This window comes from Aedes albopictus, unplaced genomic scaffold (assembly GCF_035046485.1).
Source record: "Aedes albopictus strain Foshan unplaced genomic scaffold, AalbF5 HiC_scaffold_537, whole genome shotgun sequence".
Lineage (NCBI taxonomy): Eukaryota > Metazoa > Arthropoda > Insecta > Diptera > Culicidae > Aedes > Aedes albopictus.
The window spans coordinates 1-25,000 of NW_026917351.1; the positions used below are offsets into that span (position 1 = coordinate 1).

At 43.7% G+C, this 25,000-nt stretch overlaps 1 protein-coding gene across 1 annotated transcript; it reads right to left on the reverse strand.

The window, feature by feature from the left end:
* Positions 1-475: 475 nt before the first annotated feature.
* LOC109621302 (sodium/potassium-transporting ATPase subunit alpha) lies at positions 476-21,766 on the reverse strand (the record flags this gene model as incomplete). Its single annotated transcript, XM_062843787.1, is given in 6 exon segments — positions 476-691; positions 1,929-3,524; positions 10,735-10,920; positions 11,161-11,427; positions 11,505-11,633; positions 21,647-21,766. Coding segments are annotated over 5 exon segments (2,382 nt in total), but the record flags the coding sequence as incomplete, so codon positions are not given.
* Positions 21,767-25,000: the final 3,234 nt, after the last annotated feature.

Consider the following 25,000-nt stretch of genomic DNA (forward strand, 5'->3'; position numbering starts at 1 on the left):
CTTCGTACGCGAGGGAAATGGCCGGAACCTAACGCGAACACCACCGCACGGATCCCATCGGAGTTTCCGCACGGCATAAAACCCAAGTTTCAAACATTTGCATTTTCGTGGGTGGGTGAGTGTATGGGAGAAAAAGAGTACCGAAGGTTAGTTTCGTCGCGTTCGATCGGACATCGAGATCATGGGAGTCATTAGCTGACACGGCGAGGCGGCGACGGCGGTATTCGAAAAGCCGTCGCCAACCAGCGCTGTATGAGAACCAAGGCGTTCGAGTAACTCATTTCGCGAGTAACTCACGTCAACTGACGCGATTGTTTTTGGAACCGATTGGCGAAGAAAACTGGCCGAACTGTGAAACCTGGCCAGTGGTTTCCGCATCGCCGGTCAGACGGCGCAGCGGCGACAGATCAACGCTTATCAGAGGAAACTGAGAGTGTTATACAAAAAGCGGAGCTGTGGCTCGCGCTGGACTTACCATGTCAGTTCCCAAATCGATGCACAGAATGGTGACGGTTCCGAGCGGGAGCGGAATGTCGCACAGGATGAACGCCAAGAAGGGCGAGATCTCCGGAATGTTGGACGTGAGCGTGTACGCGATCGACTTCTTCAGGTTGTCGAAGATGAGACGGCCCTCCTCGACGCCGGTGACGATCGAAGCGAAGTTGTCATCGAGCAGGATCATGTCGGCGGCCTACAGCGGGGGAAGATCAGACGGGATTAGTTGATGCGTGTGACGGTGGGAGCGGGGTTGATCGTGGTTCCGTTAAGAGGAACCAGCGTCAACGCCTGCGGTAGACGACAATAACATCGACACAACAACAACAAAGAGATGTAAGTTTGTTAGTATTCGACGATCCTCGGATCCGAGTTGTGAAATGTGTTAGTGACGGTTGTCGGAGGCGACACAAGAGGTCCTGTTTTAGAGTGTACCTATAGTTACAGTAACGGTAGCAGTAGAGATAAATAGTGATGATGATCTAGTAGATCTATTCTAGTGTTAGTGTGGTGCGTATTTGTTCAAGGTGCTGACAAGAGTTTGAAGCAGAGGGATATGATATGTTAGAGGGAGGATATCCAGGGGTTGGGAACGATTCTGTGGCGTCGTCTCGAACGTTTTGAACTGCCCAAGTTCGTAAATTACCCGAATACGAAACGATTCGGTTGTATCGGTTTGTTAATTTGGATCGAATTTGTGTGTTGTGAACAAGTAAACATTTTATGCTTGCAGAATACCAAAGATTCGAAATTTCAGTGGTTCAACAGAGGACTGAAAAGTCCGGATGAAACTTCAACGGAAAATTCAATGTTAGTGGAGATATCGAGAAAAATGACAAGTGCAGCCCCTTGTAGAGACAAATTAGGTTAACTTTTCCATTAGTCGACATAAATCCAGAAAGTCGACATAACCCTATGCTATGTCGACTATTCATAAAAAAGTCTCTCTTCGCTTGTAGATTGCGTCCCAATAGTTGTCACCTTTCTTGATTTGTGTCCAGGTCCGGCATAGCTGGTAATACGAGAAAAAAGTTGGAACCATCACAACGGCGGTCAGCTCATCGTCGGCCGGTTCTTTGACGGCTCTGGACAAGATCAATGAAACACAAAAAAATTAGTTTCAAATCAGTTATCAATCAAAGGCATGTAGTCCCAATACACGGAGTCTTGAACCAGCCGAAGAATCCAGCAAGGATTGGTAGAATTTGAGTCGACAGGTGATTCCAGTGAATCACACTGAAGTGGCTAAATGAACAACAGAATTATAAGAAATTTAAGCCCAATCGGATTAGCCAATTAAGAATCCGAAGAGTGTATTCGGGCACAGCGTAACATCCAGATCGCAGCCACAGAACCTCGGTCGGAAATTGGGATTTTTGTGTTAGTCACACGCATGTACCTAGTAATACCCCCGACATCGCATACAAACTCACCTGCTTGGACACATCAGACCCGGCGATACCCATAGCGACACCAATATCGGCCTTCTTCAGGGCAGGCGAATCGTTGACACCATCACCAGTGACAGCCACAATGGCTCCCATTCGCTGGCAACCTTCCACAATGATCAGTTTCTGCTGCGGTGAGGTACGGGCAAACACAATCTCGGTGTGGTAGCGCAGGATTTCGTCGATCTGATCGGTGGAAAGGTCGCGCAGTTCCGAACCGTGCACAACGGCGGCCTTAGCCTCACGAGGATTAACCTCCGAAACCGGGATATTTAGACGCTGGGCAATGTCTTCGACGGTTTCGTTACCCTCCGAGATAATACCAACGGACTTGGCAATGGCCTTGGCCGTGATCGGGTGATCACCAGTGACCATGATAACTTTGATACCGGCGGAGCGGCACTTGGCGACGGCATCGGGGACAGCCGCGCGGGGAGGGTCAATCATGGACATGAGGCCGACGAAGCGCAGGTTCTCGCACGGGAAGTTCACTTCGTCCGAGTTGAACTTGAATCCAGCGGGGAATTTATCCGATGGCAGCATGAAGTCGCAGAATCCAAGCACACGTTCACCGAGACCTCCGAGTTCCAGGTAGGCATTGTTGAAGGCTTCCTTCATCTCTTCGTCCATCAGCTTCTCCTTTCCGTTGATGAAGATGGTCGAGCAGCGTTCCAGGATACGTTCGGGGGCACCCTTCATGACCAGCAGGTAACGTGGGTCGCTGGCATCTTCCGTCTCGTGGATGGAAACCTGGTACTTGTTGGTGGAGTTGAACGGAATTTCGCAGACCTTCTTGTTGCGCTTACGGATGCTCAGGACATCGCCGAGGGCCAGTTCCATACACTTCAGCAGAGCAGCTTCCGAAGCATCACCGCTGACTTCCTTCTTCAGGATTGGGACACCTTCTTGACCTCCCTTGAATTCGGCACGGTTGCACAGGGTAGCGATGCGGGACAGGGCCTTGAATCCAGGGCTGGTACGGTCGTACTGCACTCCGCTCTGATCCTCAGTGGTGTCGGCTTCGATGATCTGGTTGTCGAACCACATGTGGGCGACAGTCATACGATTCTGGGTCAGCGTACCGGTCTTATCCGAGCAGATGGTCGAGGTCGATCCGAGCGTTTCGACGGCTTCCAAGTTCTTGACCAGACAGTTCTTCGAGGCCATACGCTTGGCAGTCAGGGTCAGACACACGGTGACGGTGGCGAGCAGACCTTCCGGCACGTTGGCGACGATGATACCGATCAGGAAGATGACGGCGTCCAGCCAGTGGTAGCCGAGGATGAAGGCAATCACGAAGAAGGTCACACCGAGGAACACAGCGACACCGGTAATCAGATGGATGAAATGGTGGATTTCCTTGGCGATCGGAGTTTCACCGGTGTCCAGGCCGGAGGCGAGACCAGCGATACGACCCATCACGGTGTGATCACCGCAGCTGATGACGACACCCTTGGCAGTTCCTTCCACAGCGTTGGTCGAGAAGAAGGCCAGATTCTTGGTTTCCAGGGGGTTCTCGTGGGTGAAATCTGGGCCACGGGACTGCGGTTCCGACTCTCCGGTCAGCGACGAGTTGTCGACCTGCGGGGATAAGGGAATGATTAGTTTTGTCTTGAAAATTTGTTGGAATATAAGGCTCTCTAACGATTATCACCCATCTGCAGCTGCTTTGTCAAAGTGATGGTAGGGCATACAGTTGAGGCAGCAGACCCTCAACGGATCGTGAGTTTGACAGGATGTAAACAATGAACATTTTCACAAAACTTCACATTTTTTCGACTGAATTTGATCAGTTTTGTTTCGAATAATCGTCATACAGTGGACGTTCGCTCGGTGCAAACGATTTCACTGCAATGTTTTTAACTGCAAGTCCTATAACTGCAACAATTTTGCAGTTATCGCACCTTTATCTGTCAAAAACGAAACGTCAACTGTGTTGCGATGTTTTTCGAACGCACTTCGAACGCACAATGCGATGTATTTGAATGCAGTTTGGCTGCGTCCAACATGAATTGATAGCTGTTTGACGACTGCCAGTCATTGCAGTTAGCAAATTACATTCGGTAATTGAAACGTTAACATGTTGCAGTTATCGAACGTCTACTACATAGTCACCACCAGCTAACGAAGGCATAAGGCTATTTATACTGAAATTAGTTCAATGTTGAGTCAACCGAAAAGACTTTATTTGAGATTTCTGTATTCAACGGGTAAGTATCGCGCAGCAGAAAGTCAGTAGGGATAATCACCTATAGGTCACTGCATTGTTTTGATTTTGTATGGGGTTTTGGCGTTTCTTGGCGTTGTAGTTTACACAATTTCTGTATGAGTGAAAGAGAAGGAGAGACTTTTATGCAGTGCCTTATAGGGCACTGCACTGTTTTGAATTTGTATACACACCAAATTTTTCGAAACGCTTCCAGCACAAAAAAAATCAGCAAAATAAATTGCCGAATTTCAGCAAAATTTTTGCTGAACTTCAGCACAACGTTGCTGATCAACTGTCAAAATTGCTGGATGGTTCAGCAAGTTGAAAAATAATTGCTGATATTCAGTAAATTCATATTGCTGAATGAAATCAGCACAAAAAAAATCAGCAAAATTTGCTGAATATCAGCAAACAAAATTTGCAGTGTAGAATTGTGGCGTTTCTTGGCCTTGTTGTTTACAAAATTTCTATAAGAAGAAGAGAGAAGGGGAGAATTTCACGCAGTGACCTATAGTTGCGCTCGTCCTGGCCTACTCTGTTAACAAAACTACAAATAAAAACTAGATTCCGATTACTACCGTAGAAGTAATGGCAAACCAGTAACAAAAAAGGAAATCTCTGTGGTGTTTTTACCCCATTTTACGTCAATGTGACATTTATTTCTGGAAAAAGTACATACTGCCGTACTTTCAGAATCATTTCACCGTCGTTTCCACGGCAACGGTAAGACGAAAAGGGTCCGATAACAACGGACGCGAGACACGGCGGCAAGTCAACATACATATCACTCACTCGTCGCAAAGTGATGAATATGAGCAATAAATTAACCACGATGATTTGTGTGATGAGGGACGGAACCTGACGGCGGCGGCAGCTCGAGCTCACATTCCACCATGCCCTGCTGCCCCACGAAAGGGTTCGTTAGGCGATCGGCTTGTTTTCACCGGGGGATACAATTTCATCCGTGATAGATGAACATAGAGACAGAGAGAGAGAACTAAGCGCGAAACTAAACGCGCGCGGGGACCTTGTTTGTCATTATCGTCGTCGTAGTCAGGCATCATGAGCCGGCAAAGTCTGTAGTCGTTGATAAGGGTGAGAACGTGGCCAGTGTTGTGTTATAAATACAAAGTCATCATCATGGCATACCCGTCTCGTTTGAATGCAGTCCACGCGATTCTGGCAATTTCTTTCTCAGCTGGAAAAAACAGCTGACGCTGTTGTGGCGCGAAATGCCATGCGCAAAATTCTAGCGGAGTGATTCAGTTCAGTAGGGCGATTCATGGTGGGTAAAAGTTGTGAAAAAGGTGGGCAAAACTTTCATTTTTACGTACTTTGATTGAAAGTCGACATGTTGTTTCAAAAAGTCGACCAATCTTTCGAAATATTGGCGAAGACTTCAAAAAGTCGGTGAAAGTTAGAAAAAGTCGACAAAACCTACATATTCTAGTTTGACCTACAACTCTCGTTATCTCTCTGTAGATTTTTTTTTATTTATCCCAAAGAAGATCGCTGAAAGTTCACCAGAAAGTTCTTCACGATCAACTTGGTCCAAAAATAATTTGACCAGCAATTGAACAACGATGAACCATACTGAAGAGAAACACGTTTTACAAGAGCACTATAACTGGTGGTTTATTAGGTGGAAAAGAAACTGAGTTGCTCCCAGGGACCAGAGCGATATTTATACCCCAACGGTTGCCATGCAGTTGTTATTTATTATGTACATAGCAACCGACATTTGCCTTATGTACTATGATGGAATTCAAATGCATCATACGATTGCTATGATTTCCAACACCCCCTCTCAATTGATTCCTTCTATTCCTAACTTATTCCTTAAAGCTACGAACGTTGGAGCGGGCAGGGACTTCGTGAGGATGTCGGCTTGCTGCTTCTGAGTCGGAACGTATACCAACTTCACCTTACCGTCGGCAACAACATTTCGGATGAAATGGTACTTCACGTCAATGTGTTTGACTCGCCTCGTTTCCTCTCGTTCAGCCATCGCAATCGCTCCTTGGTTGTCCTCATATATTGGTACCGGATACGGCAGGGCATCCGGCTGAAGATCGGCCATCAACCCGGCCAACCATATCGTCTCACTTACGCAGGAACTCATGGCAACGTACTCGGCTTCGGTAGAAGACATTGCCACAGTAGACTGCTTCTTCGATGACCAGGCAACTGTGTTTCCGTGAACCTTCAGCAGAAAGCCAGAGACGCACTTGCGATCGGATTCATCGCTTGCGTAGTCTGCATCGGCGTAGGCAGCGACCATTGGTTCTCTTGGATTTCTTCGGTAGACTAACTCCATGTTTTTCGTTGCTTGCAGATACCGTAGGACTCGCTTGGCATGCTTCCAGTGTTCTTCACCAGCAGCATCTTGAAACCTCGCCAAGTAGCCAACGATGAAACAAAGGTCCGGTCGAGAGCCCATCATGATGTACATGAGACTACCGACCAGCTCGCGGTAGGGATACGGACATCTTCCATCTCCTCGCTTCAGCTGCAGTTTGGGTTCTGCTGGAGTCTTGGCGGGATTGCAGTTTTCCATGCCAAAACGAGCAATAATCTTGTCGATATGCCCCGACTGGGATAGCTTCGTCACTCCTCGATCCAGATCCCGGGTGATCTTAATGCCCAGGAAGTGGTGCAGCTCCTTCATGTCCGTCATTTCAAACTTCCGCATCAGCACATTCTTCACTCGCTCGATTTCGACTTCGTTCCTGGCAGCAATCAGAAGGTCATCCACGTATACTACGATGTACACCGTGTTGTCGCCAGTAATCCGAACATACAGGCAATAGTCGTACTTCGATCGCTTAAATCCCAACGTTGTCAGGAACTCGTTCAGATAGCTGTTCCAGCACCTCGGCGACTGCTTCAGACCATAAAGCGCTCGATGTAGTAGGCACACTTCTCCAGGACGTAGGGTTACCCCCTCTGGACACTGCATGTACACCTTCTCGTTGAGCTTCCCATTCAGAAAAGCGGTCTTGACATCAAGCTGGTGAATCTTCAATCCGTTCGTCGTTGCAAGTGCCAGGAGAGTTCGGATGGTAGCCAGCCGCGCCACCGGCGCAAACGTCTCCTCGTAGTCGATGTGCTTCTTCTGTGCGTAGCCCTTAGCTACCAGCCGCGCCTTGTAGCGCGTAGGACGTCCATCAGCATCGGTCTTCACGTTGAATACCCACTTGCACGGTACGGGCTGTACCTCGGCGGGACATCGAACCACGGTCCATGTGCGGTTTTTCTGCAACGCTGCCAGCTCTTCATCGATCGCTTGCCTCCACTCAGGCTCGTGCGGATGACCATCGACATCGGAATAACGTTCGGGAACCTGTATGGAATTTACAGCAGCAGAAAGCGCTCTATACGGAATAAAATCAGAAAACCAACCTGGTCTCCTGCACTCCCGACCACTAGACCTCGGAACATCATCACGTGGTGCGTTCCTTTCTGATTGTGGCGGGAGTGCGGTTGCGCCTTCCTCGTTGTCGTCCTCTCCAGCAGTGGAATAACCACCGGAGACATGATCATCGTCCTGAGCATTGTCGTCTTGTCCAGCATCTTCATTTTCCCCCTCTTGCTCGGGGACCGGTGATACTTCCTCCGGAATAACCAGTCGACGATCGATGTCTTCACTTGGTGACTTGAATGGAAATGCTGCCTCATTGCAGCGGACATCACGGGCCACGAACATTTTCCGGGAATCTTGATCCCAGAGGCGATATCCAGCCGGTGCGTACCCGACAAATACACACTTCCGTCCGGTTGGGTCCAGCTTACCTCTCTTCTGTTTCGGTATCCAGGAAAACGCTTGGCATCCGAACACTCTCAGCTTGGTGACATCCGGCTTCTCTCCGTGCCATCGTTCCGCAGGCGTTTGGTTTCCCTTGATTGCCTCAGTTGGACTTCTGTTGGCAACGTAAACAGCATTCAGGACCGCTTCTCCCCAAAGGTACTTCGGTGCACCCGACTCCGTCAGCATTGCTCGCATTTTCTCCACAATGGTGCGGTTAAAGCGTTCCGCCACACCATTATGCTGCGGGGTGTACCCGACCGTTGACTCCACTTGGATTCCTTTTTCCTCGTAGTAGGCCAGTTGCTGATTTGAAAAATACTCACGTCCAAGATCACACCGCAAGCTTGCTATTTTTGTCCCGAATTTAGCCGTTGCCATCGCCTCGTAGACCTTGAAATAATCGAACACCTCCTTCCTTTTCAACAGGTAAACGACTCCGAAGTGCGTGTAATCGTCCACAAACGATAGGAAATAGCGGTAACCATCCGCCGTCGTCGGTGTGATTTGTCCACACACGTCCGTGTGCACACGCTCTAATGGCCTTCGAGTCTGCGGTCTCGTTCCGTTGAATGGCAGCCTCACCATGTTGCTTTCCGCGCATGTGTCACAAAACTTTGCGTCACCATGGATACCATCCAGTCCTGTCACCATCTTGGCATTCTTCAATTTGAGCACATTCTTGAAGCTGAGATGCGCATACCGCTTGTGCCACAGCCCCAGGTCCGGAGTGCTATCCGCCGCCAACGCCGTTCCATTGGGTAGCCGGTTCATCCGTAGGTAAAAAAGATTACCTTTCGCTCTCGCCACACCGATAGTATCGCCATCCTTCGTCAGAACGGCACAATCCGGCTTGAATTCGACGTGCACACCCGCTTTCAGTAGCCGCGCCAACGACAGCAGGTTATACTTCAGCTGCTTGACAAGTAACACGTGGCTGAATGACAACGTGTATCGGTGCTCTCCAACGAGTGACTTGCCTTTCACGGTTCCTTCCTTGGATGCTATCAGAACCTCACCATCCTTCGCGCTGTCGATGTGAAGTGGTTCCCGTAGCACATGGATCTCCTGGAAATATCCTTCGTCGCTGACCATGTGGCAACTTGCACCCGAGTCCAGCACCCACTCGATTTCGTCCTGCTCGAGGGACACCGTCGCTCCGGAAACAAGGGCCACTTCTTTGTCGATCGGGAGTCTCGCTACCTGCGCCCGATCCGGATGATTTTTCACCTTGGGACAGGCAAACTTCTTATGCCCCACTTCTCCGCAATGGTAGCATTTTCCTGGGAATTTCGTTGCCTTCCCACGCCGATTTCCGGATTTGGCCGCCAACACCACTCCATTCGAACCGCTCGCTGCACTCGTACCGGAATCTCGTCCAGAACGCTTTTGCTCCTCCGCTAGAAGGCGTGCTTTGACGGTCCCGAGGTTTAATTGTTGATCGTCCAAATTTTCCATCGCAGTGGTAACCACATCGTAACTAGGTGGCAACGAAATAAACAACTGGCTCACCATGTCGAGCTCCGTCACCGTGGCACCGGCATCCCTCAGCTGTCGTCCCAGCTCATCGAACCGACGGAAATGGTCCGCCAGCGGTGTTCCTTCCTCCATTCGCAGCAACGCCATCGACCGCCGGATGTACGTCTGGGCAGCAAAACCTTTTTTCGCAAAGGTATTTGCCAACGACGCCCACATCGCTTTCGCGGTTTGCTTGTCGCGAATATACTCCAGGTGGCTGTCCGCAATGTACGCCACCAGCAGCGCTTTCGCCTTCTCGTCCTTCTCCAGAAATGCCACCTTCGCTGCGCCTTCCTCCGGGGGGTCGTTCGTGATGGCTTCCTTCACTCCGTGCGCCGAAAGCTGAGTCTCCACTCGAAACTTCCACGTGTCGTAGCCTTCGCCGGCAAACTGCACGATTCCTGCCTTCTTCGCACTGGACATCCTGGTTTCTGGAACGGGCTTGAGATTTTTCACTTTTTGCTCTTAGGTTGGCGTGACTGGGCCAATAACCTGAAGAGAAACACGTTTTACAAGAGCACTATAACTGGTGGTTTATTAGGTGGAAAAGAAACTGAGTTGCTCCCAGGGACCAGAGCGATATTTATACCCCAACGGTTGCCATGCAGTTGTTATTTATTATGTACATAGCAACCGACATTTGCCTTATGTACTATGATGGAATTCAAATGCATCATACGATTGCTATGATTTCCAACACATACTATTTCCATAAGTATTTTGATCAAAAATGTTCAAGTTATCCCGCTGTGCGATCACACTCGGGACGTTCTCCACATGGAATATGATATTTTCAATTCATACGATCATTCTGATCAAACTCAACAGCGGGGGAGAGACGTAGTCACGGGGAACCTTGACACCTCAATTTCCTCCAGACATTCAGACATTGTGTAATCGACGGACGATGAATGACGACGACCACGACGGCGACGACGACCGCGGTTGCGGTTCTCGACTGTGGCCATTCGATTGAATCACAGCCATGAGCGCCCTCACCTCGTTTACGACTCAATTGCTTTGTGCTCCACATACTAGTCGTTATCGTCGCGGTCGTCGTCGCCATCGTCGAGCTTGCCGCTCTCGAATTGAATTAAAGCTCAATTCCGAGGAATTAGATTTAATTAGAATTGATATCAACTTGTCGGACCCAGCGCAACCCAACTGTGGGACGAACCAGATTCGCTATTGCATGGTTTCAGTTGAATCCAAAGCATTCCGGAACAGTGCGCTTTCGGTGGACACTAGCTACTACTCACCTTGAAGTTTCGGGCTTCGATGATACGGATGTCGGCCGGTAACCTATCGCCAAACTTGACCTCTACGACGTCACCGATGACCAGATCTTCGGCGCGCAGGGTCAGCTTCTCGCCTTCACGCAGCACGGTCGCAAACTGGGGCACCATGTTCTTGAACGATTCCATAATCTTCGAACTTTTCGATTCCTGCGCGGGGGAAGAAAGAACGTTATTAGCATCCATTGGATAAGAAATTAAAGGAATGTGACAACTCGGGCAACTTTTGCGAAAGAAATCGGTGCACTTTTTCTCAAGTCGACATAAGTTTCAGGAAGTCGACACAACCTAGTGTTATGTCGACTTTTCGCAAAACTGACCATTTGCACTCGCCAATCTCGCCTCAATAGTTGTCACCTTCCCTGCCATGTTCTCGCCGCTCCAACTTACCTGATAATACGAGAAAATACCGGTAACTATCACGACGGCGGTCAGCACGATGCCGAGGTACAGGTTATCGTCGGCCGGTTCCTCGACGGTACTGGCCAGGATCGAGTAGGCAATGAAACACAGGATAGCACCGATCCACAGCAGCAGAGCGAAGCCACCGAAGAGATTCTTACAGAACTTGACCCATTCGGGCGTCTGTTTAGGTGGGGTAAGTGCGTTTGGTCCATCTCGTTCTAGGTTCTCCTTCGCCTTCGCGTGGCTGAGACCCTGCGCGGGGGAAGGAAAAGAAGATCAGACGTTAGGTTCTGGTTGATGATGATAATGATTCACAGCATGGTACTTACATTCTCTGGATGTGTCTGAAGTCGCTGGTACAGTTCTTCCGGTGTGATTTTGTGATAATCGATGTCCAACTCCTGTTTCAGATCATCCAAATTATCTCCTTTCTTCTTTGGTGGCATTTTGCGTCTTGTCTACGGTTCGGAACGAGAACGAGAACGAAAACGATATTAACAATAAGTTACACAATGGTTACAGCACTTCAGGAGAACATTCTGTGTCGATTATGGGTGATGTGTGAATTGTTGAGGGTGATTGACGACGATAGATCCAGATCGAACGAAATCTCCCAGTGGACTGGTACCGGAGGCGGCGTCGCTGAAATGCTATATTTGTTACTTTCTCAACGACTCGTCCATGTACTAGATAGGCACGATGAACAACGATGGTCACCCCACTTAATCATGTTGGTGTGGAGTGTGGTGCAAAAGGCTTGAGCTTTTCTTCTGGTGAGAGGCGTCTAGAGATAAGATATCGGTTCGTTTTTTCGCTCTCAACAACTTCGTCGCCAGCCGTGCATTGGCCTTCATCATCTTCATCATAATCATGATAGGATTGTCATAATTAGAGCCCCTTTTATTCAATGGGAGCGATGCACCACCTAATTAATTGGCACGGGGCGTCCCTTTGGTGGGTGATCAACCCGATTGGGCGTGAACATTATCTGTGGACTTTGTGGCTTGTCTGGGACTTCGAAGTGTATGTCGACTTAGTGTCACTCATTAGCAGTTTGACATTTGGCTTATGTCGTCTGATCTAATTATGCAGAAATAACAAACGACACAAGCCAAATGTCAAACTGAATCTTACTTTATAACCCATCTGCAATGAAAGTTACCAAAACTGATCGTTTTTAAGTCAAATTTGATCGTTTCTAAAACCGCTAGGAATCAAAACAATCTGACTCTAGGCGGATGTTTTCTGACAACAGTCAAATGACTTAAGCCTTATTTCAGATCGATTGATCCCTACCGGAAGCTTTACTCGATCATGGAACCCATTTTACAAGAAAATAGCGAACTATCGTCGTATGAGAAACGACCATTCCAAGGCAGGAACTTCTTATCGATTTAACAATCCTGTTCAAGTGCAAGATATTTACTCTCTAGAGCCTCGTGCCAGCCTGTCGTCACCTAGTTTCGCAAGGTCCACTTCGGATGATTTCAAGTGATTTCACGTGCCACTGTAGCCCATCAACGGTGTCGGTCGTCGTATGACGACCACCGTATCTGAAGTGGTCTACTTTCTGACTGGGGTCGACGTCAAACTTCTTCGTCGAAACGATCAAAGCTATCGTTTAGCTGTCAGATCGTTTGATTTCTTCCGTTGGAAGCCATCGATACGGTTCAGCGCCCACTGGGATTTCGTTCGATCTGTTCTGTGATTAGATTCCCCGCTCTCACCGATATAAGTACCTAGTGTTTGTTACAGGACTTGGAGTAAACAAAAGAGGAGAATCCAGGCTTTGACGTCGATTTCAATCCCTGAAAAGACGCTTCTCCTCTTCTGTTGATTCCAAACCCCTAAGTGCGTGTTTACATTAGTGGTTTAGACTGTGCGTTGTCAACTGTCAAAATATTATACCAGTTATACCAGAGTTACTCGTTAGTAGCCCCAAGTAGTCACCTTCTGCCTTACCAACCGTCGTCGATAGATACCTATAACACCGACGAACCGACGTGACAGCTAGAACAAATAAATTCAAATTTGTTGTCCCCGACGCCATGATGAAAAATAGCCGAACACTACCGCCTCCTCTATAACGGCTCGCGTTGTTTTGACAGTATGATTCCAAACCCCCGTGTATTCATATAGGAAGAGGTTCGTGTCTGCGCTGATTTGACAGAAGCGTTCGCTCGCTTCGGTGGTCGACCGTTAAATTTGGGGGGGACAGTTTTGAATCACCACTGTCACGTCGGTTCGTCGGTGCCTATAATCCCTTAGAACCTTATCAGAAACTAATTGAAACGCGCGAAGCATGCCAACGAACAAACCTACTTGGATTAACTAGAGCTAGATAGTGTCGCCATTAGTTACGCAAGATTGATTGCAACGGCGAGTGGTGCGGCCGGCAATTACTTCCACTTGTATTTTGTTTACTTATTGAGAACGTGCAGCGCGAGCGCTTTCCAAGGACCTCCGGGCGATAATTTTGCAATATCAATATGTACGAGGTTAAGCATTAGTGGTTAGGGTAAGAGCTAAGCTGTAAAATGTGGAATTCATGTTTTGGTCGGCACCTGCCTCATCATGGATGACAGTCAATACAGCGAGGACTGACTTACGAAGCACAACCACACAAATGTCGTGGGGATTTTGTCGGGGCGGAGGCCTACTTTGATGCGGTTGCAATTAGCTGTCACACGGAGTAATTGGACGCATAAACGATAAAAAGAGCATGCGGGATATAATGATGAGAGGGAGGGACACTTATGATTCATTGGTTTTGTTTAACGTGAGGTGATTGCGGTTTCCATTTATTGTTGATGGTTAAAACGCGGTTGTCAAAAGGAATTTTCAATGAGTCAAACGATAAATGAGTTTGACATGACATTGTTTCGTTGCTGGAAAATGAAGAGATCCACAACAATGTATCAAACGCGTTGTTATCCAGAATTTTGCATGCTTTCTTGTAGTAATCAGCCGATTTGACGTTTGGCAGCTGATCGAGAAGATCAGATTATCGATCAACTGTCAAACGACTCAGTAGAGGAGAAATCTGACGGCCATTAGCGCTCGCGAAAAGCTGGATAAGGACGAACGATGTTGTGCTTTGACATAATGACATATAAACGATAAGATTTGATAGTTAGCTTTGAAATAGCGTCCTTTTCCAAGAAAATTGTCCTGGTGGTTTTCCTAAATTTTAGATTGTGGAAAAATTGCTGTAACGATCGAAAAATGGAAATACAGTATTACAAAAATGACGAAGTTTGAACGTTAGCCAAAGTCCAGGAAGACCAGAAAGAATCATTTATCGTTTCCACTTAAAACGCAGAGTTTTACGAGCGCTAATTGTTGCCAGAATTTTGTGTCGTTTGACAGCTGATCGAAAAGTTTTAACATTACACAGGTAAAAAAATCTTCATTTCTTCTATGTACCCGGGACATGGATTTTTGCAATGGGGGTAAACAAATGTTTTCCATCAGTGCGACTCATACTTTTGATGAGGCACCATACAGCAGCAACTCATACAATTTAGAGCACATACTATTCATGCGCCAATTTGCCTGCGTAATCGGGTATTGGTTGCATATACTTTGGATGTGGTTTGGCACATGGATATTTTGCCATTAAGTATGAGGCAGTTTTACTGAGTGTAGTCTTATCGATCAACTGTCAAGCGATACCGGCCAGACGTTGGATCTTTTGATCCCTACCAAAAAAGTTTTTGCGATTTGAATATCTTTTTCGGCTGTTGTTTACAACAACCAAAACCGACTTCGAAAAGACACATTGGGCACATGATCGGACTGAGTTTGTCGTTTGGCAGTTGATCGATAAGATTCGCTCGGCCTTCCCACTCAACTATCGGACTGTTTCTGCTTCACTACCAATGCTATCTAAGTTCAATTGAACCTGACAATTTTCATTAGAATAGGGTCCTAAAATTAAAGACGAAATCTCGCTTATATTGAATAATACGATCAAGCATGGTATTCTAATCGGAATTGTACTTTACTCGAACTTGAAAAACAAAGGAATAATGAGAAAATTCGAAATAAGAAAAATGGTAAATAGTTCTACTTTGACATTTGAGGTCAACCTTGTGTGACTGAGCTCGACATTTTTCGCACTGGGATTTCAAAAATGTTCCTATCTGACATACACGGTGAAAAAAAAATCACTCAAAGTATGTGTTATAAGCTAGGGACGAGACAAAAGGCTAAAAAAATAAAAATTATATATTTTCAACTACGGTTTATAAAAACGTCAAAAAATGAGTAAATATGTACTCTTGAACCATATATTGTGGTTTAAAACAAGAATCCCGATAGGACTTCAGGAGCCTATTGCAGGAAAAACTAACGTCAAAACCAGAGGGGCATGACACTAACTTTTGCAAGTCAAAAATCCCAAAAATAAAGTCTAACTGGGTTTACTAACATCTTTTGAAAGCCTAATGATTGTTGGAAGTTGATGTAACCGAATGAAACTACGCTCCAAAATAGGTCTGTCACCAAGAATTACTTCAGTGAATATTACAATTTTTCACTGTGTTCCTAGGGAAAACATGGTTATGTTTCTGAGGAAGATCTTGTGGAAGATTCTCAGGAAAATCTTTAAAGATAATTTCAGAGAAAGAGGAAACATCAAGAAGATACAGTGGGGAATCTTAGATGGAAGGAGTATCTGAGAATTCTTGGAATGTAACCAAAAGAATCATTAAAATCTAGGTTTAAGCCAGGGAAGATTTTCAGGGAAAAATATAATAAATAGATTTAGATGGAAAGCTTGGTGAAGCTACGCAGGGTAATTTTGGAAATGATTCCTAGGTAAATTTTATTGATGATTCCCAGTAAAGTATTGGTAAATATTCTTAGCGAAATTTCAGAACTTTTTTAAAAATAAGCTATGATAGATTTCTTAAACACCCTTGGAAAAAAAAATCCCGGAAAATTTTCCGAAGTGCTTAGCAATAAAATCCTAAAGAAATTCTTTGGAGAATTTTGGAAACTTATTGTTGAGAATTATTGGAAATTTTGGAAAAAAAAATCTTAGGAACATTGTTAAAGCATTTCCACGGAAATCTTGGTGAGGATCACAAACAACTCTTGGTAAACACTGCCTTGAAATTCTTGAGACGCCTTGATACACAATATTCTAAAGGAAATTCTCGTGAGGATTTGCAGCGGAATATTGGTAAAAATTCAAAGAATTCCTTAGTGAGAATTACATAAATATGTCTTCTCAGCAAAAGCGAGCTCAACCAAGTAAAATTTTTGTGGAAATGCCCAACGAAATCTTTAGAAATCATGCAAAAGATTTTCAGGCACTTTTTACATCAAATCTCTGGGTAATCCTGGAAAACAAAATTTAGAAATATCCTGCCGCAAACAGCCAGGCAAATTTTGATTAAAATTCTCTGGAAAAACTTTAGATGGATTAACATAGAAATGATTTCGAAGGAAATCTAGCTGAAGCTACTCAGGGCAATCACAGAAATAAAAAAAAATTGGGAAAGATTCCCAGGGAAATTAAACTGTTTTAGAAACAAAATCTGATTGACTTCCTGGGCAATCTCGGAAAAGAATCAAAAAATTAGGAACCATAAGAAGTTTTCGGTATATTTTTGAAATTTTTGCCTGTAGTTTTCTTAAACTTTGGAAAAAAAAACATTGTAAGGATTACCAGGGAAATCTTGGTAAAAACCAAAAAAAAAAAATAAAGAAGGCACTCTTGGTGATGTTTCCCATGAAATCCAGCTGGAAGTATTTAGTAAAATCAACTAAAGAAGGGAAGAATCCAGCAAAACTTTTTGTAAAGATTTCCAGAAACATTCTGGAAAATAGCCATGGAAATTATGCAAAAGATTCCCAGACACATTTCAGACAACATTCCTGGAATGTCTTTGAAAACAAAACTTCAGGAAATCTGGGTTCAAATAGGCAGGATAATGTTGATGAGTTCAAACAGATTGACATGGAATTTAAGGAAAAGATTTCCAAGAAAATCTTGGTGAAGCTACGCAGGGTAAATTCGGAAATGATTCTAATGAAAGCCCTGAAGACGATTTCCAGTAAAGCCTCAGTAAAGATTTCCAGGGTGGTTATAGAAATGAAAAATGTGGAGATTTCTTGGAAATCATGGGAAAAATTTGCAGAAAAATTTTCGTAAATATTACCAGAACAATCTTAAAAAAACTAAACGACAAATCTTGAGAAGTATTTACAGGGAAATTTTGGAAAAAAAATCCAAAGTAATTTTGAAAAAAACCCGGAGAAATTTTTGTAAAGAATCACAGAGACATCTTTGTAAAGATTTTTCGGGAAATCTCGGGGAGGATTTAAAAAAAATATTCGGTGAAAATTCTCTTGGAAATCTTGAGACATCCTGTTGGTGATTCCAAAGGAAATTCTCGTGAGGATTTCCTGGAAAATATTAGTAAGCGCCCCAAGGAAATTTTGGAAATTTAGAAAATTTCAGAGAAATTCCGAAGAAAAAATCTCAGAGACATCTTTGTAAGAATGTCTACGGAAATCTTGGTAAGGATTCCAAGATTACCTTGAAAATCTTGAGACATCTCGTTAATGATTCCAAAGGAAAATCTCATAATGATTTCTAGGGAAATCTTGGTAAAGTTTTCATGGAAATTTTAAAAAGTTTGGTAAGTTCTGGGACATTTTGGAAAAGCAAATCCCAATCTCTTCAAAGCCTCAAAGGCAATCTTGCAACAATTTTAAGGAAAATCTTGGTAAGAATTTTAAGCAAATAGTGATAAAGATTCCCTTGAATTTCTTGACACATCTGATTGGTGATTCCCAAGGAAATTTTTGTCAAGATTTCCAAGGTAGTATTGGTAGGCTTCCTTTGAAAATTTTGGAAATTTTAAAAATGTTGGTAATTTTTGAAAATATCCCTAGGACATCTTTGTGGGAATTTCTAGAAAATTCGTGGTAAGAATTTCATGGATTTTTTTTGTGATGAATTCCATAAAACTTATTGATTCCAAAGAAAATACCCGTGAGGATTTTGGAAAATTTTAGAAACTTAAGATTTTTTTAAGCAAATTATGAAAAAAAAAATCCCAAAAACATCTGTGATTTTCTAGGAAAATGTTGGTCAGGATTTCAATGTAATTTTAGTGAAGATTCTTATAAAATCTTGAGATGTTGTGTTAGTGATACCAAAGTAAATGCTCGTGAGGATTTCCAGAAAACTACTAAAAATCCCAAAGGAAATTTCAGTAAATTCCAGGGGAATTTTGATAAAATAAATCCCAAGGACATCTTTGTAACAATTTCTTAGGAAAAATTGGTAAGGATTTCAAAGATTTTTTGGTGAAGATTTCATGAAAGTCTTGAGATATCTTGTTAGTCATTCTAAAGGAAATTCTCGTGAGGATTCCCAGCAAAATCTTGGTAAGCTTCCCAAGGAAGTTTTGAAAAGTTTGGGAAATTTTGGAAAAGCAAATCCCAATGCCCATCTCATCAAAGCCACAAAGACAATCTTGCAACAGTTTCAGGGAAAATCTTGGTAAGAATTTTAAGGAAATTGTGACAAAGATTCCCTTCGAATTTTCTGACACATCTGATTGCTGATTTCCAAAGAAAATTTTGGTGAAGATTTCAAATGTGTTCTCAAAGGTAGGCTTTCTGCGGAAATTTTGGAAATTTTCAATTTTTTTGAAATTATGGCAAATTTTTGAGAATTTTTGGAAAATATCCCTAGAACATCTCTGTAAGAATTTCTAGAGAAATCTTGGTACGGATTTCAAGCATTTTTTTTGTGACGAATTTCATTGGATTTATTCATTTCAAAGGAAATTTTCGTGAGGATTTTGAAATTTTGGAAATGTTGGAGAATTCCAGGAAAATTTTGAAAAAAAAATCCCAACGACATCTTTGAAAGAGTTTCTATAAAAATCTTGGTCGGGATTCCAATATAAAGGGTGATACGGTCAAAATTTGGTCACACAATTTTTTTCATAGCTTTAGACTGCGTACACCAAAACAGCTGATTTTTGTACCAGTAATGCTACATTATATGTAGCTTATACCATAAAATTTTCACCAAAATCGATTGAGTATTGGTTGATATATAGATAAAACCATCGACCTACCTTTTTAAAATTTTGTACAAAGGCGCTCCATAGTAAATTTTCGGAAATTAAAGGTCAATAAAGCACAATTTTGATTATAGAACTACCAATACTGCTCCGATTTTTATCAAAATTTTACAGTATAGTACTATTATGAAAATATGTTCTTAGTAAAATTTTGAGCCATTTTGTATGAATACTTTCAAAGTTGTAGCAGTTTGAATATGAAAAAAACTGCCCGGGTGCCACTTATGCAAATATAACTTTGTAACGGCTGGATTAAATTGAATGAAATTTTTACACAACATTTTGATATGCATACTGCACATACAGAAAAATTTTCATTGAAATCGGTTAAGTATCTCTGGCTCTATAAATAAAACAGTAAAAATGTGTGAATCCTTTTGGCACAAAATTTTAAAATTGCAGATCTCAGGGTTCAAAAATATCTCCGCAAATACTAGACCGATTTTGATGAAAATTTTATGGTACAAGCTAGATATAATGTACCATTACTCATCCAAAATTCAGCTGTTTTGGTGTACGAAATCTGAAGTTATGGAAATAATTGTGTGACCAAATTTTGACTTGACTTGAAAAAATTTGACAAAATTTGACCACCTGAACAAATATAACTTTGTAACGGCTGGATCAAATTGAATGAAATTTTTACACAACATTTTGATATGTATACTTTACATACAGAAAAATTTTCATTGAAATTGGTTCAGTATTTCTGGCTCTATAAATAAAAGAGTAAAAATGTGTTCTTATTTTTTAATCCTCTTTGTACAAAATTTTCAAATTGCAGTTTTCAGGATTCACAATATCTCCGCAAATACTGAACCGATTTTGATGAAAATTTTATGGTTTAGGCTACATATAATGTACCATTACTGGTCCAAAAATCAGCTGTTTTGGTGCACGCAGTCTCAAGTTATGAAACAAATTGTGTGACCAAATTTTGACCGTATCACCCTTTATTTTCAGTGAATATTCCTATAAAAATCTTGAGGCATTGTGTTACTGATTCCGAAGGAAATTCTCGTGAGGATTTCCAGGAATATTCTAAGATTACCCATAGAAATTTCGGTAAAAAAGGATAAAAATTTTCGGTAAAATTTTGATAAAAACAAACCCCAAGGACATTTTTGTAACAATTTCTAAAAAAAATCTTGGTAAGGATTCAAGGAATCCTGGTGAAGATTCCTATGAGCATCTTGAGACATCTTGTAAGTAGTTCAGAAGAAAATTCTCATGAGGATTTCCAAGGAAATCTTGGTAAGCTTCCCAAGGAAGATTTAAAATTATTGATAAACAGAGAAACTTTGGAAAAAAAATCCTTGGAACATCTTTGTAACATTTTTTTTTAGGAATTGTTAGTTAGAATTTTAGTGGATTCCTATGAACATCTTGAGACATCTTGTAAGTAGTTCCAAAGGAAATTGTCATGAGGATTCCCTGGGAAATATTGGTAAGCTTCCCAAGGAAGATTTGGAAATTTTGATAAATTCCAGGGAAGTTTAGTAAATATTTCAAGAAACTTTTGGTGAAGATTTCCAAGAAAATTTGTTAGTGATTCCAAAGAACATTCGCGTGAAGATTTCCAGAGAAACTTTCTTAAGAGTTCAAAGGAATATGGCGGGTAAAGATTTTAGTGCAAATTGTGCTGTAGACTCTCAGAAAAGGAAAGAATTTTTAAGAATATTTCCAAGGAAATCTTGGGGAAGATTTTCAAAAAAAAGGTAGAACAAAATTATGGAATATTTCAGCGAAGATTCCCGGTGAAATCTTGATGAAGATGGGAAGTTGGTAGAGTGAGACGTCTGTCTGTCTGTGCCTTGGTATTTCCAGAGAAAACCTTGAATTTTCACTGGAAAAAAATGCATTAAAATGTAGAAAGCATTACCAGAGAGCTTTGGCATAAAAACGATAAAAACTTATCGTTCAACCGTCATCAAACAATTCAATCAACAACGATTTCCCTAAAGTGTCTCGAGTATACCAAAGTGGAGAATCCTTGTCGATTTGACAGGTCTCCTGCTCGATTGGAACAATGGGGATGACAGAAAATCGACTGTTCCAACTTTGACGTTTCTCCTCTTTGATTTAAGTATACAGGCTCATTAGATTTCCCTTCTCATTCTCTCGAAGTTTTCTAATATAAAAACGATAAAACTGATCGTTTACCTTTCAAACTGTCCAAGTTAAATCGTTTAGAATAAGGTTAGTTAGTCAGTCTTAAGCCTAAGGTTAGTAATAACTTCATAAATGGAAACCAATGTTTGTTGTTAGTGTCAAATGCAGTTAATCAAAAACCATCTCCGAAATATAGGAAAAACAAAAACAGAGCAAAGCGGGGGGCGCGCGGCTCATCGTACTACCTTGAATTGGCCATCGGCGGTTCGGTTATCATCCTTCAGCGGTGCCACCGTGGCGACTCGATACGAGTCGGTCCTGCCGGTCTGGAGCAGGAACAAAAAATGGCGGCGACAGCAGGCACAAAACGTAAAAAACGCATCGCACGCAATGCAGCAGGTTGATGCAAATGAGGGATACACACGACAATGACGATGATGACGTTCGATGACATTTCCGGATGATGGAGACGGATCAGGCAGGATGCAAACAACGCGAAAATCAAACAACACACAACAAACAAATGATGATGTGAAAGGGGTGGGACACACGCATAAAAATAAAAAAAAAGAAACGAAAAATCATTATGATTAGCGGGTTTTTCTGATAAAGGGCAAAAACGTCAATGCTTGTAAGCTACTGGCGGGATTTGGAAAAGGGAAGTTGAAATGTCGGATAAACGATCGAAAATGTAAACATTGAAATTTCCATGTGACAAACAGCCGAAATCAGATTTAGAGTGTACTTTTTGACAGTTGAGCCGTCAAGGGCTCACTTCGCCGACAATTCAAGTTCCCCAAGTTTTCGGGAATGTGGGAAAGGGATTCAGGAAAAGTGCTGCAGGAACAAAACAGTAGGACGAGATTCGATTCGATTCAATGTTACAAAAGTGCATTATGACACCAAAAACGCATTGCAGAGCAAAACCCGCCGCACGACGGAGCCGCCGAATATCGATTTCTCGACGACGGTCGAAAGACCTGCAACATTTTGATAAAGTGTACGAGTGGCGGATCAACGGTAGGGACAACGGACGAAGGACGTGACATGAGGACGAGCACGTTTGCACGTTTTCTGTTGTTGCCACCAGCCAGCCAGCGCCAGCGGTTTCCATCGCCTCCTTCGATGAGGAACTCACGAGCGCGTGCTGATGAAACTCGCCTGAGCGAGAGCAAGTCACTCCCGAGATGTCCTCCGTCCGTCGCTGCTGCGTTCATAACCTATGGAGACATCCATACACACACGGCATGTTTTGAGGACATGCGCAGTCCGTATTTTCCGAGTCTTACATAATCGAGCGATGGCTGTTGGGATGGTGTTTTGGGGGTAGCATTTCCAATTATCTAAATAAGCTGGTCTTCGGCAACGGTGTTCCGTTGGTTGGGCAGGACTCAGGTACCAGCTGGTTGCAACGATTCAGCTAAATCCCTTCGGAATTACTTCAGAACCAATTACGTAATGGAAAACGCGACTCAGGTCGCGACTAGCGACGGTCGAGTCGCCAATTTTCCGTGTGTCCTTCAAACTTAATGGTCTCATTAAAAGTTTTGACGTAAATATGGAACGATACATCTCGCCTGATGGTGGAATCAAATTGGGGATTGAGATGGTCCGGATCCAAGCGGGGAGAGTAACTAGTTGAGTGTTCCTGTTTCATAACCGATATCGGATTCTCCCGATCGCAGCAACCAGCGGAAAACTCATTATAAACAGCCGCAGCAGCAGCATCAGCAGTGCCTTAATGTTTAAGGTCATCGTCGCCACTGACTGCCATGCAGAAGATGATTAATGAGCGCGTCCTCTCGGCTCTTCTATTCCTGGCTAGTGGCCAACTACGATGTAATAATATTAGAACGAAACTGTCTCACCCTCGCGCGCTTATAAACATTCCACGCACCTTGGGCGCCCAACTGTCAGCCCGCTGTCAACGCTGTGAACGAGGGGTGATGTGAGGAGCATCAAAACACAAACATGACGTTTCGGATCGTTCGCATCGCATACGCACCCCTTTCGCCACGATGGAGCCGCGTGGTAGACGACGGATGACAAAGAAAATCCTAAATTTCCCTCTCACCCGTCAAGATATATCGACGCGAGAAGAAGGTACACGACCTTCGAATGTGCGGCTGATTCGCGTGCGCATCAATCAAGGTGACAACTCAGCTCATATTATTGTCTGGCGGTGTCGTCGTCGATATTGTTTTAGAGACTGACGTGCGAGTCGTCGGTTGCGTCGCACCGACGACAAATCGATCTGCCGCACTGCGCCCATGACAATGACGGTGACAAATTTTCTTCCATTATTCCAGATAACGCCACGAGGACACATAACCAGCGACTCTGGATATTTCGGGCAAATCCCTGCGGGGACTGTCAATTGTCAATGTCAATCAGCGCGCGCTGAGTCGGGGGTCTTATCGCGACTTGGATTCAACTGGAAGTATCCAAGTATTTTTTTTTATCGGAACTGTGCGAAAAACTCAAATCCCTCAATTCCGATAATATCCGATCTGGGTCAATGTTACTTAATCGCTGACGTCATCGAACGGCGGCGATTTGCAAGGTCAACAGGAAAACAGGTGAGTAGCGCCCAGCCCTGCCATGCAGGGTTGTATAATTGCGCACACTTCGTTCATTTCTGGAGATAAAATGGGGTGTCTTATCAAGAAGACACCCACGGACTGTCAATTCACAGTCGAAAACTGCCAATGAGCAGGATTAGACCGGGAATTACCGGAATGGCCATTGTGTATGGGCAACTGCAGTCGAGCTCGATGCGCGATAAGTTGCCTTCCATTCATTCTGTTGTTTGGACAACAATCAAGCGAGGGGAGAGTGACAGATAATGGCGATACCCAGTAATTGATTTCATAACAAACAACTTTCTTGAAGGGGTGTGACACAAACTGCGAGAGTCATTGGCAAACAATCGCTGCTTTGCACGCGCAAAAAGCTCTCAAGTTCTTTTTGTTTTTATTTTGCCGTGTTTCATAGTGTCATTCCCCTTTGTTTCCTACGGCACTACTGAATACGATTCATTTATACGAAACCTGATCAATTTTCTTACTGCGAAATAATCATTTTCACTCAACAATTTATCGTTTAGACGTCAAACTGATCGTTTCAATCGATACAAACAGATCGTTTCATTGATTAACACTCATCGGAAGGCCTCTGGGGAATCATTTTTAAAGCTGACCAGCTACAGAACAACGATTCAATGAAATTCTCGTCTTCCGTGCATAAATTAACAAACCCGAAACAAGTTTCGCATTTATCAACCCCTCAATGTATTCGCCTTTCTCGATTGTCACTGAATCCAAATCTTTCAAGGCCAGAGCCGCTCGCATCGTAGTCCGCGAGCCCAGTTTTTTGACCTACATAGGCGAGAAACATTGTTGATCTTCCTGCGCTACCCTTCCCCCCTCAACTCTTCCCTCTTCGGCGTTGTCACGCGTAATAAAAACGGAACAGTAGGTACGGAATGTGTATTTTCGCCTTGTTCAAATAGAACGCGACCAACAAAAAAAAATAACAAGAATCAGCTGCCATATGGGGAGATACCCGGATAAAAAATTACCATTCTTTACATGGTAGAT